Source organism: Cydia fagiglandana, chromosome 16 (genome assembly GCF_963556715.1).
Source record: "Cydia fagiglandana chromosome 16, ilCydFagi1.1, whole genome shotgun sequence".
NCBI lineage: Eukaryota > Metazoa > Arthropoda > Insecta > Lepidoptera > Tortricidae > Cydia > Cydia fagiglandana.
Genome location: NC_085947.1, coordinates 15,323,908 through 15,339,298, shown reverse-complemented (window position 1 = coordinate 15,339,298; position 15,391 = coordinate 15,323,908). Strand labels below are relative to the sequence as shown.

The 15,391-nt window shown below is 41.3% G+C and overlaps 1 protein-coding gene and 1 long non-coding RNA gene across 2 annotated transcripts in view; both read right to left on the bottom strand.

Moving 5' to 3' along the window:
• The window catches only part of LOC134672129 (uncharacterized), a 144,827-nt gene that overhangs the window by 27,043 nt on the left and 102,393 nt on the right, over positions 1 to 15,391 (bottom strand). The gene's annotated exons all lie outside the window — the stretch shown is intronic.
• Positions 1,113 to 9,031, bottom strand: LOC134672100 (large ribosomal subunit protein uL11). The gene is made up of 4 exons (XM_063530009.1): positions 8,871 to 9,031; positions 8,718 to 8,791; positions 7,250 to 7,430; positions 1,113 to 1,332 (listed from the first exon to the last, which is right to left on the bottom strand). Exons 1-4 carry the CDS (start codon positions 8,905 to 8,907, stop codon positions 1,130 to 1,132), a joined length of 495 nt encoding a protein of 164 aa, XP_063386079.1. The 5' UTR covers positions 8,908 to 9,031; the 3' UTR covers positions 1,113 to 1,129.

Genomic DNA, 15,391 nt, shown 5'->3' with positions numbered 1-15,391 from the left:
GCAGCATGCAGCAAGCTTCCTTTCTGTACGGTAGCACAGAATAAATAATAGTACTACCGTACAGAAAGGAAGCTTCCTACAAAACCGAAGTTTGACAGCGGTTCAGGGTCGAATCATGCTATCCCTTTTTAATACATGACACTATCCCATTCGGCTATTTAGGGTTGTCAAAATTCAAGTGATTATCTTATCTGTGGTCGTGCACGCAAAAGGAAGCCAAGTGGTGCCAACCCTAAAAATTGCTCGGAGCAATGCTGAGCCGAGCGGAGCCGAGTTTGGCCGAAGTCAGGAGCTTCGCACCCCATACTCGAGTTAGCAATATTGTTACGCCCCGAGTTACACACAATGTTTTTCATCACACTTAAGATACAAAAATTAAGTATAAAGACTGTTACTTATGGCACTAATTAACTGTTAATTATGGCATTAGAAACTTCATAACTCCCTGTTTTGTATCGCAAGTGTGATGAAAAACATTGTAACTCAGGGCGTAGTAATATTGCAAACTCGAGTCTATAAATCGCTCCGGCAAGCCGTCGCGATTTAACTTACTCTCGTTTGCAATATTTAACTTAAGGTGACAGTCCATTTCCAACGACAATACTGTTAATTTTACTATGGAAATTGACAATAACAGCGACGCGTTCAGTACCAGTCGTGCAGCTGCGGTCAGAAATGGAATGTTACCATAACGCCCCATGTTGCACAATGTACGTATGTATGTATGTTTATTGGGTAAATATTCGGGCAGTTCGAACCGAACTATTCGGCCGAATACGAACATTGAGAAATATGCCGAATACCGAAATATTCGGCCCATCTCTAATATGTATCATTCCCTCTGTCCCTGTTCATGTATGGCGGTAGTCATGTGAGGCGGGGACAAAATGGGAATACACCTTTTGGGATTTTAACCTTTTGAACGCCAAACGGTGCATCCATATGTCATCCATTTGCCGTGCCACTGACGTCACGGGGGTAAAATTTAGTTTTGTGAATAAATAATGCCAACCTAAAAGGGGTGTTTTTCAGTAGTTTTTCATCAAAAAACGATCGACGTCAATTGCCGTCTAAGGCGTTCAAAAGGTTTAAAAATAAAATAAAACAACATATAAATTAGATCGTTCATCTATTCGTCAATGGTGAGCGCGCCCGTGTTGATGTCGGTGATGAGGTCGTGCGGCGCGCGGCCCTCCACCGTGCAGCCGACGGACTGCGCGGTGCCGAGGATCTCCTTCACCGAGCCGGACAGCTCGCGGGCCATGGAGCGGGGACGCATGGTCTTGGCGATGCTGACCACGTCCTCGAGGGAGATGTTGCCGCTGTGCTTGACTGGAATGGAGAAAGTGGTATTAGTAAGATGGTTGGAGTGCTTTAAGATAGGGTTACTCTAGCTATACTCTGTATCTTCCGGTATTTAAATAAAAGTAAACAAACAATTTGTACATTTTCGAGTAGTTATAACATTTATTGGTTAACCAACCAAATACAAAACCGCCTGGATCAATCACTGAACGACCTGACTTTACCCTACATTATTTGATCGTGTTTGTGTTCATCTTCCCCTAAACTGGCTTAAGTAGCCATTTGAAGGTAGATTTTGTTTACTTCTATTTAAATACCTAAAGATACAGCGTATAGAGTTAGACCTAGAAAAGTCTGTAACGATTTTGATAGCACGCGCAGCACAAGTGAAATTTATACGTCATTCATAATCCATAGAAGTGTGACGTTTAAAATAACACTTGCACTGAGTGTGCTATCAAAATCGTTGCAGACTTTTCTTGGTCTAACTCTATCAAATGTCCCGCGACAGGTGTCGGCATCATGTCATGCAGTCTTTTTTTTTTTTGCTTACTCCCTGCAATTTTTCACAGGGTGAATTCCGTGTCCGTGTTGACTTTGAAGCGGAGTCTTTAAAATTCACGAAACTTCGCCTGACATATCACACGACTTATGATTATGACAGAAGTACACTGGCAACACGTGTCGCACATTGCCAGTGTACCCATTTTTTTGTAATAGGATTTTATTTTATTTTTGTAGTGTATTGAAATATGAGGGTACTTCAGCAAAACCAGTCTGGATATGTCAGGTACGCAAGCACATGTGCTCTCCCGAATTTCGGCTATAATATCGCGATATAATAGTGGCGACGAGACAAATCGGTAGTAAAAGCGTGTATTAGGCTGTGTTAGTGAGTTTTTTGTGAAGTTGTGAGTGCAAAGTGCGAAAAATGGGTATTAAATTTGGTGAATTTGATATGGGTCATGGGTGCTGGGAAAACTACATCACAAGGTTTGAATTCTGTTTATAGTTCGTTTTTTTTAGCATTAGAAAGAACTTCAAAGAAGGTAAGCGATCTTGGCATGTCTTTTAATTGAAAAACGCTTTTTAAAAATCAATAACTATTACTTATGAAAGCAGAAGAATATAAATGATCGTATTAGATTCATAATTGTTACATATTTGCCGTAACTTATTTTTAAAATGTGTTTTTCAATTAAAAGACACATCAAGATTGTTTACCTAATTTCTAATGCTAAAAAAAACGAAGTATAAGTGCAAATGATATTGTGGATGCAGATAAGAAAAAGGCGAATTTGTTGGCGGTATGTGGCTCTCAACTATTTGATTTAATAGTTTCTTTGTCATCTCCAACTAGTATAGAGAACATAACCTATAAACAAATTTTGGAATTTTTAAAGGCTCATTTCCACCCCACACCTAATGAGATTGTAGAATCTTTTAAATTTCACTCAAGAAATCAAGAAGAGGGGGAGAAGATCAGAGATTATGTGGCAAATTTAAGGAAAATGAGTATTCATTGCAATTTTACTGACTTGGACCGAACTTTACGTGATCGGCTGGTCTGTGGTATTAGGAGCAAAGAGGTTCAAAGGAAACTGTTACAGTGTGAGAAGCTGACATTTACTCAAGCAACTGAGATAGCATTTTCACATGAGAGTGCCACATTTGATTCCAGTATTATTGTAGTGCCAGGACCATCTAAACCAAATGTGGAGGTCGATGAACCCATGGAAGTAAACAAGATCACTAACAAAAAGATTGATAAACAGAATAAACCATGCTACAGGTGTGGTAGGCAGCATAGAGGGGAGTGCAGATTCCGTTGGAGTAAATGTAATGCATGTGGCAGAACGGGGCACATTGAGGCAGTGTGTCTTAGCAAGAATAAACAGGATGGTGGACATAAATCAAATTGTAATGGGTTGTATGCAAATGTGAACAACGTGAGAGAAAATAAAGTTGACCCTTATATGGTAAAGGTGTCAATTGATGATTCTATTATTGACATGGAAGTTGACACGGGATGTGCATTTACTCTAATTTCTGAAGTGACAGCCAGACTCATTTGGAAGGGAAAAGTACCTGTGTTACAGAAAGATGATATTGCATTAATTACATGGACAGAAAACCAATTGAAGATATTAGGAAAAACTAAAGTGCGAGCTTCGTTTAAGGGGTTACAAAATGACCTTATGATCTATATAGCCAGAGGTAATGGACCCAGCCTCTTAGGGCGAAATTGGTTTCAACCATTCGGAATACGGGTTCAAGGAGTAATGCATCTCAAAATAAACAGCGAGGAAATTTAAAGGGCTCCTACAGAAATATAGTGATGTTTTCCAGGAAGGTTTGGGAAAGTATAAAGGCCCATTAGTCAAGATTACACCGAGAGAAGGAGCAGTGCCTAAGTTTTTGAAAAGTAGACCCATTCCATTTGCTTTGAGAGAAAGAGTAATAAAGGAAATAGATAGACTGGTAGAGGAAGGAGTTTTGGAGCCAATTGCACACTCTGAGTGGGCTACCCCGATAGTACCAGTTCTGAAACCGAATGGTAATGTAAGGCTCTGTGGTGACTATAGGTCTACAGTAAATATGGTAACCGACACGGATACATACCCTCTGCCAACTCTAGATGAGGCTTTCACAGCCATACAAGGTGGCACAATTTTCAGTAAAATTGATTTAGAAAGGGCATATACTCAAGTTAGTGTAGACGAGGCAACAGCACAGCTATTAACAATAAATACACCAAAAGGCCTTTATAAAATGAAACGTTTAGCTTTTGGGGTCAAAGCGTGCCCAGGCATCTTCCAAAGACTAATATCTTCCTTGCTTACAGGAATAAGAGGGATAGCTGTATTACTGGATGATATCGTTGTAAGTGGCACAAATGTTGCTGAGCATAACTCCAGGTTAGAAATGGTCTTAAAGAAATTACAAGAAGCTGGGCTAAGGGTAAACAAGGAAAAGTGTAATTTTGCAGTAAGAAGTGTGAAATTTTTAGGATTCCTCATTGATGAATGTGGTATACATCCTTGTGAAGATAAAATACATGCAATTGAGAGTACACCGGCCCCAAGTAATGTAAAAGAGCTCCAGGCATTCTTAGGATTGCTTAATTTTTATGATCGGTTTTTACCACACAAAGCTAATATTGCTGAACCGTTGTATAAGTTGTTAAATAAAGATGTGAAATGGCAGTGGAATATGCAGCATCAGAAGGCATTTGAAAAGTTGGGCAAGATGTTGTCGAGTACTGACACTCTAGTCCATTACGATGTGAATAAAGAGATAATTATGTCATGTGATGCGTCACAATTTGGCTTGGGCGCTGTTCTGGAACATGTGATGGAAGATGGATCTATCAGACCGGTAATGTTTGCTTCAAGGACCATGAACGTTCATGAGAGGAATTATGGTCAGATAGACAAAGAGGCAGCAGCTATAGTATTTGGTCTTAAGAAATTCCACCAGTTTATTAGTGGCCGGAAGATTACGATCAGAACCGATCATAAACCGTTGCTGGGATTGTTTGAACCGAAAAAGCCCATCCCTAATGTTATATCTCCAAGAATGCTCCGCTGGGCTTTACTATTGAACTCCTATGATTACTCCATACAATATGTGGAAGGTAAAAAGCTAGGAAACGCTGATGCTTTAAGCAGATGGCCGTCCCGTGATCAATCGTCTGAAGAAGAATACTTAGGAGTCCTCCTCATAGAAGAAACTCCATCAGACCTGGAACTGTCAGCCAGTGAAGTGGCGAAACTTACAACTAAAGACAAGACACTAAGCAAGGTATTATACTGGATTCGAAACGGGTGGCCTAGCAAAGTGGATGCGGAATATAAGGTGTACTGGCAGAAACGTAACGAAATTTCAGAATATAAAAATTGCATTCTGTGGGGTAATCGGGTGATTATACCGGACAAAATGCGGCCATATATCCTACAGGAGTTACACTCAAATCATGACGGGATAGTGATAACAAAAGCCATAGCACGAAGTTATTTTTGGTGGCCAGCTATAGACAAACAAATTGAAAGTTTGGTAAATAAATGCGAAACTTGTGCTGAAAACAGAAATATGCCGGCACAAGTGAGCCATAAGTGGATAAGGCCGGAGAAGGCGTGGTCAAGATTGCATATTGATTATGCAGGGCCATTTCAAGGGAAAACGTTTCTCATCCTGATTGATGCTTATTCAAAATGGCCTGAAGTAAAGATCGTTCCAGATATGAGCTCAGGAACGCTAATAAATGTTTTAAGGGACATATTTGCAGAACAAGGTTTACCAGACACCTTGGTCAGTGATAATGGCAGAAGCTTTATTTCAGATCAGTTTAAAGAATTCTTATGTACAAATGGAATAATACAAGTCTTGACACCACCGTACCATCCAGCGTCGAATGGACAGGCCGAGAGAACGGTTCAGACGGTTAAGAATAAATTAAAGAAACAGTCCACACTTCCATGGAACATAAAATTACCTACAATATTGTATGGGTTGCGTACTACACCCAATAGTACTAATGACAAGTCACCGGCGGAACTTTTAAATTGTAGGCGTTTCAGGACAAAGTTTGACCACCTTAATCCCCTCATATTCAAGAACCAAGAGGAAACGCAAGTATGTGACGAGAATGAAAACACTGAAGTTCGTTCATTTCAAATGGGACAGACGGTGTATTTCCGGAATTACAGTTCAGGACCACGCTGGTTGAAAGGAGTCATAGAGAAGAGACAAGGCATTTGTAGGTATATAATAAGATGGAACGGGAAGCTGATGAAAAGACATATTAATCAGATACAAGGTCATGGGGGAGAGGCGAGAGATATCCGCCAGAATACATCAGAAAATACTGGTCCTGAAATTATACATGACACGGAGGCGAGTAAAACATGTGAAGATAGTGATGACGATGAGGATATTAATGTAAAACTAAATGCTACTCCACCGGCCTCACAGTGGGCTGATATCATAGGGATTTCTGGGCCTCAGGATTATACGTTTAATCAGAGCCAAGAACGCGTACCGCCAACCAACAAACGAGTAAGATCACCTTCATCACCACAAAACATGGAAGCCAAGAGATTAGCCATAGATTCCTATGAGAGTCTGTCAGAGTCTGATTATGAACAGACTGAAGATTCAAACTAAGACTTGTAGACGATAATACCCAGTTAGATTTAGTATAAATATATATGATAGAGTGTAAGGACCTTGTAACAGACAATTGAATAGTGTTAGTGAACTACCAATAAACAGTGAAACTTAGTGATAGTGAACTATCAGTGATTAGTGAAACATAGTTTTAGTGAACTATCCCGAGGGAAAGGCATGTAGTGTATTGAAATATGAGGGTACTTCAGCAAAACCAGTCTGGATATGTCAGGTACGCAAGCACATGTGCTCTCCCGAATTTCGGCTATAATATCGCGATATAATAATTTTAAACAAGATTCCATGTTTTATTACTTCTTTTATTAACATGGTCGACCAACATCTACACTAAGGGCTCATTTAGGGCTGATTTAGACGGCGCGCGAACTCGCATGCGATTTCAGTTACATTGCGGACTGTTAGTTACGTCCAATTTATCCGACCAATCAAAACCCGCAATGGTATTAAACTCGCATGCGACTACTCGCATCGTCTAAATCAGCCCTTAGACGATGCGAGAACTCGCATGCGAGTTTCATTCATTACATTGCGGCTTTTGATTGAAATTTTATTTGAATTGAATTGGATGTAAGCAACAGTCCACAATGTAACTAAAATCTCATGCGAGTTCGCGCGCCCACTTATTCAGCCCTAAAATAAAATAGTGGGTGCTTTTGGCCCAAATGTTGACCTCAAAAGATTGCATTGAGTAAGAATTGATTTCCGAGCTGTAATACCTTTTCTCAGATTTTAGAAAAACTTATTCTGTACTCACTGTTCTTTTGCTTCTTGCGGTCACGGGGCGGCTCTTTCAGAGCTCTGATGATGAGGGCAGCAGCAGACGGCACCACGGAGATCTGGGCCTGTCTGTTCTGCACTGTCAGCTGGACGGTGATCTTCAGGCCCTTCCAGTCGCTGGTGGCCTTGGCGATATCGTCACCGACCTTTTTGGGGGACTGTGGCAAGAGAATAGGTTAACAAGCCGTCTTGGTGGTAATGATCTTGGAAATTTGAGTTACTTCGGTGGTTACATTATTACTACTTTTTGGAATACATTCATTGTACAGAAGCCACATTCCTAGACAAAAAATACATCCAATTAATTTAGACTTGCAGTTTTATAGGTAGAAATTAAATACCAACAGAATAGATTGTGTACCTTTTAGTGATACACCATTTCTAATGTTTTTATTATGAAATATGAGTAACTCACCAATCCTCATGCAAAAAATAGGAGTTAGGAATCCATAGTTTTAGTGGATCCTTCCCCGGGTTACACATGTAAGCAGCCGTTTGGTCGGCTGCTAAAATAATACCATAAAGCGTGAAATGATGATTATATTTTAACCTTTTGGCTGCCAACAACTACTATATGATAATAGTGAAAAATTCACTTTCATTCATTCTGATCAGAGTTAACCACCAAGAACCAAATTTCATTATGCATCTCTTTTGTTTGAATAATAAGAGTGTGATAAAGGGGCATAACCAAATTTAGATGTTTGCATCAAGCCCTAAAGAGCTTACTTGTGCAAGTTAAAATAGTTGTGGCGGTTAAGAGGTTAATGTTCCCTAGCCAGAGTTTTTAAGGCACGTCTAAAGAGAATATTTTTGGTAGATTATTCCATTAGTAATAGACATATTTTTAAGTAGGCAAGCTGAAAATCAGCGCTGCAGCCTCCTTATTGTGGCACAATGCTTAATCCACCTTATTGACCAAATGTTTGCATAAATAAAATCTTTCTTTCTTTGTCCTAAAAACTTTGGTAAGGGAACTGGCGTCACTTACATACTCTTCCCTCAGTACAAGGCGTGGCAGTCATGCCTGGTCCGCGACTCCTTATTGGCCATTCGGAGTAGCCGCGACAGGGAACAGATCCTGAGTCACGGGTTCCTTCCATCCGCCAACCGGAAGGACGCGCCTGGTAGGGAGGCACCCCCCAGGATCATTCAATCATCTTGCAGAGGCAATTAGACTTTTAAAGTATGTTTTATACATCAAAAATGCATAGTTCCTAATGAAAACTCACTAAAGAGAGGCAATTAAACTTTTAAAGTATGTTTTATACATCAAAAATGCATAGTTCCTAATTGTCTCTGTAAACGAAAACTCACTAAAGAGTCTCGTTAGCAACAGTTCCTTAGAAATATCCAAGAACTGTAGCAAATATGTTTAGACTGCCACGCCGAAGTTTAGAGGTTATGTGGGATGAGGTACATGAAAAGGAAGTTTTTATACTCACCAGACCGAGGGGACCGATCTTAGGAGCCAAAGACGATGTGGCACCGACTTCTCCTCCAACACATCTCAAGTTAACTGCAAAAATCAGACACCAAACTTGTAGAAAACACTTCACTATGTACATGATAACTTTTTGTATTGGATGGCTGCTTACCGATTTTAACTTCATTAGGATCGAACTTAGGCGGCATGTTGCTAGGATATTATGGTAATATCTTAGGAAATAAACTAAATTCCAAGCTGATTAAGCTGGATTTTAAATAGCGAGCGCCACGGACGTTCAGGGAGTTCGCCGAAAAAGAACACTTTTCTGAATGACAGCTGACAGCCGCAATTTGTTGCCAGCGGCAATGTAGAAAATATTCATATTTATAATAGCAACACTTGTTACAAGGATGCCATTCATTATCAAACATGTGCAACAAAAATTGGTACTATCATTTTGCTTGCGCGTAGCAGGAATGTTGAAGTAGTTCAATCTACACAATGGGATAACTCAAGTCTTGGGCTAATTAATGCAAATAACTTGCTACTTGCTTGTTAAAGCCCCCTCCAGACTATGTGCGTGAATCGCGCCGCGACGTCGCGGAGCGAACATATCGCGAAGTTGACGTATGACTCCACACCATGGACATTAAACATAACTGGATGGCGGACATTGGCCAAAAAGTGTGTCCACATGAGATAGTCAAGGTGGGCCGTTGTATCTCTTTCTAATTAGGGTGACCATACGTCTTATGTATGTGGGATATTAGGATAACATTGAAATATATATTTTGACCAGGATCTTTTCTTAATCGTGCATAGTTATATTAGTAATAGAAATCATACTGTCTTTTCGCCTAAAAAGGGATGGATATAGTTTTTTTTCTTCTGTAAAACGCCTCACACAACCTTAGGTACTTAATTTAGTTGTTCTAAATGGTGTGTTCACATTACGGCACCTATGCAATTAAAACTGCACGAGGCCATGCGCTTGGCGAGGAAGAGAACCCTATGGAGGAACCTGGTCTTCAACAGAAGGATATGATGTCACGATCCTCAGTATTGAGGGACCAAGTGAAGAAGAAAAGCTGTTACTAGTAGGCGTAGGTACTGGACCACGAACATGGTCGATCGTCAGGAAGGTGGTCCGCCGTAACGTCTGTCAAGAACACAGGTATGAGTGAGAGATAGAGAGACAAATATGCTGACAGAACCAGAGGGTCTACTGTGAACCATGTTCGACGTGTTGCCTCTCTGTCACACTTACGTACGAATTTACAAGTGCGACAAAGACGCAACGGGGTCGGCTCTCAGGACAGTGGAGGAATTACATACAGTATTTGCCGCCTTAGGCCCCAAGCCCAACATAGCAAGCTCTAGACGGCCCCCCTTTCTCAGCTCCCATCATATAGACTGCCGCCCAAAATATCTGGCCGCCCTAGGCCCGGGCCTACTCGGTCTTAGGGCAAATTCGTAACTGCCTGAGGGTCGCGTGGGTCCGCTACACCCGCTTGCTATCGTTTTTAACTAGGACGCTTGTCACTGGACCATAGACATCGAAGTTTGCAAATTGCGAGCATCTTTCTCTGTTACTGTAATTACTCCTTTATAGGAGTAAAAGAGAAAGATGCCCGTAATTTGCGAACTTCTGTGTTCACGGTGCTAGGCCACCTGTGCGAAAAGAGAAGTGTCGTGAAATGTAAAGAAATTAGTGATGTGCCGTTCTTAGTAAATTTTCCAAAGAGGGTAAATTCCCAGTAACGTTTCTGGTATCATCCCAAAAGTCAGTAAATTACGATAAAGTTCTATTTTTCTTTTATTATCAATGTGTTTATTTTTATTATAACAATGCATAAATGTGTCTGTAATGTTTAAGGACTTTGGATTTCAATTTTGGCAATTATTTATTCTGTATTGGCTCTCATTTCACCAATTTAAACATGCCGAAATAAATACATACCTATTTATATAAACTTACTTAAGTACCTAATAAAAATTGTGTAACACTGATTCTCATCGTGCCGACATCATAGTCACCCTAATGAGTTTGACAATGTTGTCTTGTATTTTTATCGCAAAATGTAATAATTGTGGCTTCCTGGTGAAACAATATTCCACAATTAGAAATTCTTTCACTCCCACAACCTTTAACGCAACATTTATTCACCATTTTTAGGAAATTTTGCATTCACGTGTTTTGATAACATGTCATGACGATAGGGATACCAATTAACATTTAAAGTTTCTACAATGTCTACCACACCAAAATAAAAGGTTTTTTTTTGTTGTCCACATGCTTGGTTAAATCAGGTAATAATATTGACATCATACTTATTTACAAATTTCTTAAAAGATATCAGAACCTTACTCTGAATATAGCATTTAAATAATATAAGAAGTTATTTAATTTGAGTAGTATATTGATATAAATACTACCACAATGGTATATTTTTAATATTGGCAACACGTGCGAGTGAGACACGGCGACCCACCTTTGCTATCTCAAGTGGACCGTTTTCTCTAGTCTGGTACGAACGTCTTTCTAGCTCGGTGATAAAGTTCAATTTAGTATGGCAAAAAAAGTGACAATGCAGTCCATCTTATAAGTCCATGCTCCACACTCGCACACTTCACGGCGATTTCGCAGTTTGGTTTGCGGCAAGATGGCGGAAAAGCATCAGCTGATCCAGTTTAACTGTTAGTTATCTATGGCATCATACGTGATTTAGCTGTTTTTCCATTTTGTTTTATTGTAAAACCGTAAAATATATACTTGGTCAAGCAGATCTTGTCAGTAGAAAAAGGCGGCAAATTTGAAAAATGTAGGCGCGAAGGGATAGCGTCTCATAGAAAATTTGAATTTCGCGCCTTTTTCTACTGACAAGATTTGCTTGACCATCTATAGCTGCTTAATATAATATAATCATATATAATTCTTATTTATCTTGCCACAGAGGAGCCAAAATATTGTGTAATGTGGAGTCTTGCAAGTTCGCGCTTCGCGTCTCCTTTGACGCGGGCCGAAATACCGACAAAAAACGGAGAACAAGGCGCGAAGGCGTGAACATTCTGCGAAATCGACGCCACACTTGCGTTCGCGGCTTCGCCCGCGATTCACGCGCATAGTCTGGAGGGGGCTTTACAGTTAGCGAACTGGCAAGTGAGTAGATTATGTACATTATGGATTGACATGAAGTGAGTTTATGCCCTTATGTCAAAATCTTCCACTGCAGTTTGTTTTGTCTGGTAACCCCACAAACGAATTCGATCATTCGATGACAAATTTGAGTCCGGTTAATACACGACCAAATAATGTACAGCCCAATAATAGGCGTCCACTTTTTTGGATGCGTATTATTGGGTTGTACACTACTGCCCTGTTCAAAGAGTGGCTTCGTATTATTGGCACGGACCGAGCTTGTACACCCTGATAACGCTCAACCCAATAATACACGACCCAATAATACGAATCCATTTAGTGGACGCCGAATATTGGTCGCATATTATTGGCCCGTACCGATAATGTTCGACCCGGGATTGCTCAACCCAAGAATGTACAGCCCAATAATTGGCGTCCACTTTTCGCTCCACACCACAGACTATAAATATTTGACACATAGAGTGATATTCTAGGGATGGGGCGACGATTTTTAAGTTAACGATTCAGTAATGTTGCCATGCGCAAAAAATAAGCAGATAATGGTAAGGTTAAGTAGCTAAAGTAGCTAACACACTATCGCACCGCACCAAGGTCATTGAGGGAAGCACCCATAAGTAAGAGGAAGAAAGCGATATCTCTTTCTCCCTCTTACTTATGGGTACGTCCCTCAATGACCTTGGTGCGGTGCGATAGTGTGTTAGCTACTTAACATATTATCGCACCGCACCGCGATCTTGGTGCGTCGCGCCCATAAGTAAGAGCGAGAAAGAGATATATTTTTCTTCAGCCCGCTCCAGACTATGCGCGTGAATCGCGGGCGAAGCCGCGAACGCGAGTGTGGAGTCGATTTCGCTGTCTGCGAACATCGACGCCACACTTGCGTTCGCGGCTTCGCGCCGCAATTCGCGCACGAGTGTGGAGGGGGCTTTCCAGACGGAAACAATTGTTCGATCCATGAAATGTATACTTGGTCAAGCAGATCTGGTCAGTAGAAAAAGGCGGCAAATTTGAAAAATTTAGGCGCGTAGGGATCTCTTCCCATAGAAAATTTGAATTTCGCGCCTTTTTTTATTGATAAGATTTGCAAACCAGCTATAATTAGAATAGAATGACAGAGAAAGGTGCCTGCAATTTGCACGCACCGCGACCCTTCGCACCGGTAAGTGAGGGCGAGAAAAAGATATCTGTTTCTCGCTCTCATTCATGAGTGCGACGCACCAGGGTCGCGGTGCGGTGCGATAGTGTGTTAGCTACTTTAAATGAGTATAGTTTTCCTGGTTCTTAGGCCCCGTTCGCACGACAGCTTTTTCAACGCGCGTTAAAAAAAGCGTTTGAATGACACAAATGGATAACCATTTATGTATTCACACGACAACGGTGACGCTTTTATTCAGTGTTGTTGGATTTTAGACTTTAAGCTTTGGTCGTTAAGTCGAATTTAGAGTGCGACCAGATTCAAGCGCTTTTTTAACGCGCGTTGAAAAAGCTGTCGTGCGAATGGGGGCTTACTGACTGTCAAATTGGTTTGACCAGAAGCCCGCTCCACAATCGTGCGCGAATCGCGGCGCGAAGCCGCGAACGCGAGTCTGGAGTCGATTTCGCATATCAGCGAACTAGACTCCACACTCGCGTTCACGGCTTCGCCCGCGATTCACGCGCATAGTCTGGAGGGGGCTAGAGATACATATGTTTGACGAACTATAATTAAGTCTTCGTCACACAGGCGCGTTTTACGGGTGGCGCGCGAGCGGGGCGTGAGCGTTTTATATGTAAAGTAGCTATAGGTAGTCAAGCAAATCTTGTCAGTAAAAAAAGGCGTGAAATTAAAATTTTCTATGGGACGATATCCCTTCACGCCTACATTTTTCCAATTTGCCGCCTTTTTCTACTAACAAAGAAAAGAGATATACGTTTCTCGCTCTCACTTATGGGTGCGACACTCCAAGGTCACGGTGCGGTGCGATAGTCTGTTAAGCCCCCCATTCACACTCTACCTTGTAGTTCGCCTCGTAATCCGCCTCGTTGGGTAGGATCGTGTATGGGGGTTGCGGACTACGAGCCGTCCTACAAACTCAAGTAGGATGCCATAGTACTGGTGATGGACGGCAGAACAGAGGGCCTACCGCGAACCACGTTCGACGTGTTGCCCCTCCGTCGCGCGTGTAAATTCGTACGTAAGTGTGACAGGGCAGGGGTGCTGCCTAGCACGTCCAACGTGGTTCGCGGTAGGCCCTTAGTACCGTGTGTAAGCTATTTCTTGCTCCGTAGTCCTGTGAGGCGGACTACAAAGTAGGATGGTGTGTGAGCTACATCTTACACCGTAGTCCTGCGAGGCGGACGACAAGGTAGGAGTGTGAATGAGGGGCTTTAGTTACGCGGCGCGCCCCGCTCACGCGCCGCCCGGAAAACGCGCCTGTGTGACGAAGCCTTTACAGAGAATTCTTATTAATAGTTTTTAACAGAAGTAGACCGTTGGATCTGACCTAAGTTTCTGAGTTACACACTCTCTTTTTGTATTATTTAACGAAGACTTCCTTATTCCTTCGGGACTGATCGAATCGGTCGATTTGATCAATAATGAAATTGGCGTCAATCTCCAATTTTAGATTTATGGTGATATTAGAGCCCTCTTAATTGAATAAACGGGTATGTCCTTAAACCACGTCCAAGACCACCGGTGGACAGGCAGCAGCGTCCCTCAAATTCGGTGTACTCGACTGCGATCGCCAACCCGCCTGCCAAGCGTGGCGATTATGGCATTCACCCCCCAAAAAAGGGGGAGGCCTATGTTCAGCAGTGGACGTCTTATGGCTGAGATGACGATGATGATGATGAAATTGAATAAATGCCCCAGAACGAAAATACTAACCTCACAAATTGGTATTCTTGCGTCCGCACCTCATTTTATCGGTAATATCGGTCATTATCGGTCATTATCGGTGGTTGAATTCGGTGAGCCAAATTGGTATTTGCGTCCGCACCTCCTGATTCGATCGGGCAATTGAATCAGATTGGCGAAAAATTGACTAATCTGGATATGCCTTTAATTGACAAGAGTTTAAAGGATATCATACAAATACGACGGAATTAAAATAAAAGGTAACTTGCTTATACTGTTGTGTATTGCTATTGAATATAGTTGTTTTTTTTAGCATTAGAAAGAACTCCACAGAAGCAAGCGTGCAGTCTTTATCGGGCTCTTTAATTGTTAATAATTATTGAATTATCTAATGTAGCATGGTCAATACATATAATTTACTTCAAATTATTACCGCTGAAAGTGCCGGATTTGGAACCAGAAGCTTACTTCTGCGAAGTTCTTTCTAATGCTAAAAAAAACGGACTATAGCTTGGATTGCTCATGATAAAATTAATCTTGATTGAATTTCTTTCAGATCAAAAATCAAGCCTCAACATCGCAATCCCTCAACTCAAAAAAAAGATTCCGATTGTTGACGCCAGAGATATAATTATTTCCAAAAAGCGTGCACAAATAACAGATGCACGTGAAATATTAGCTGAACTAGCTC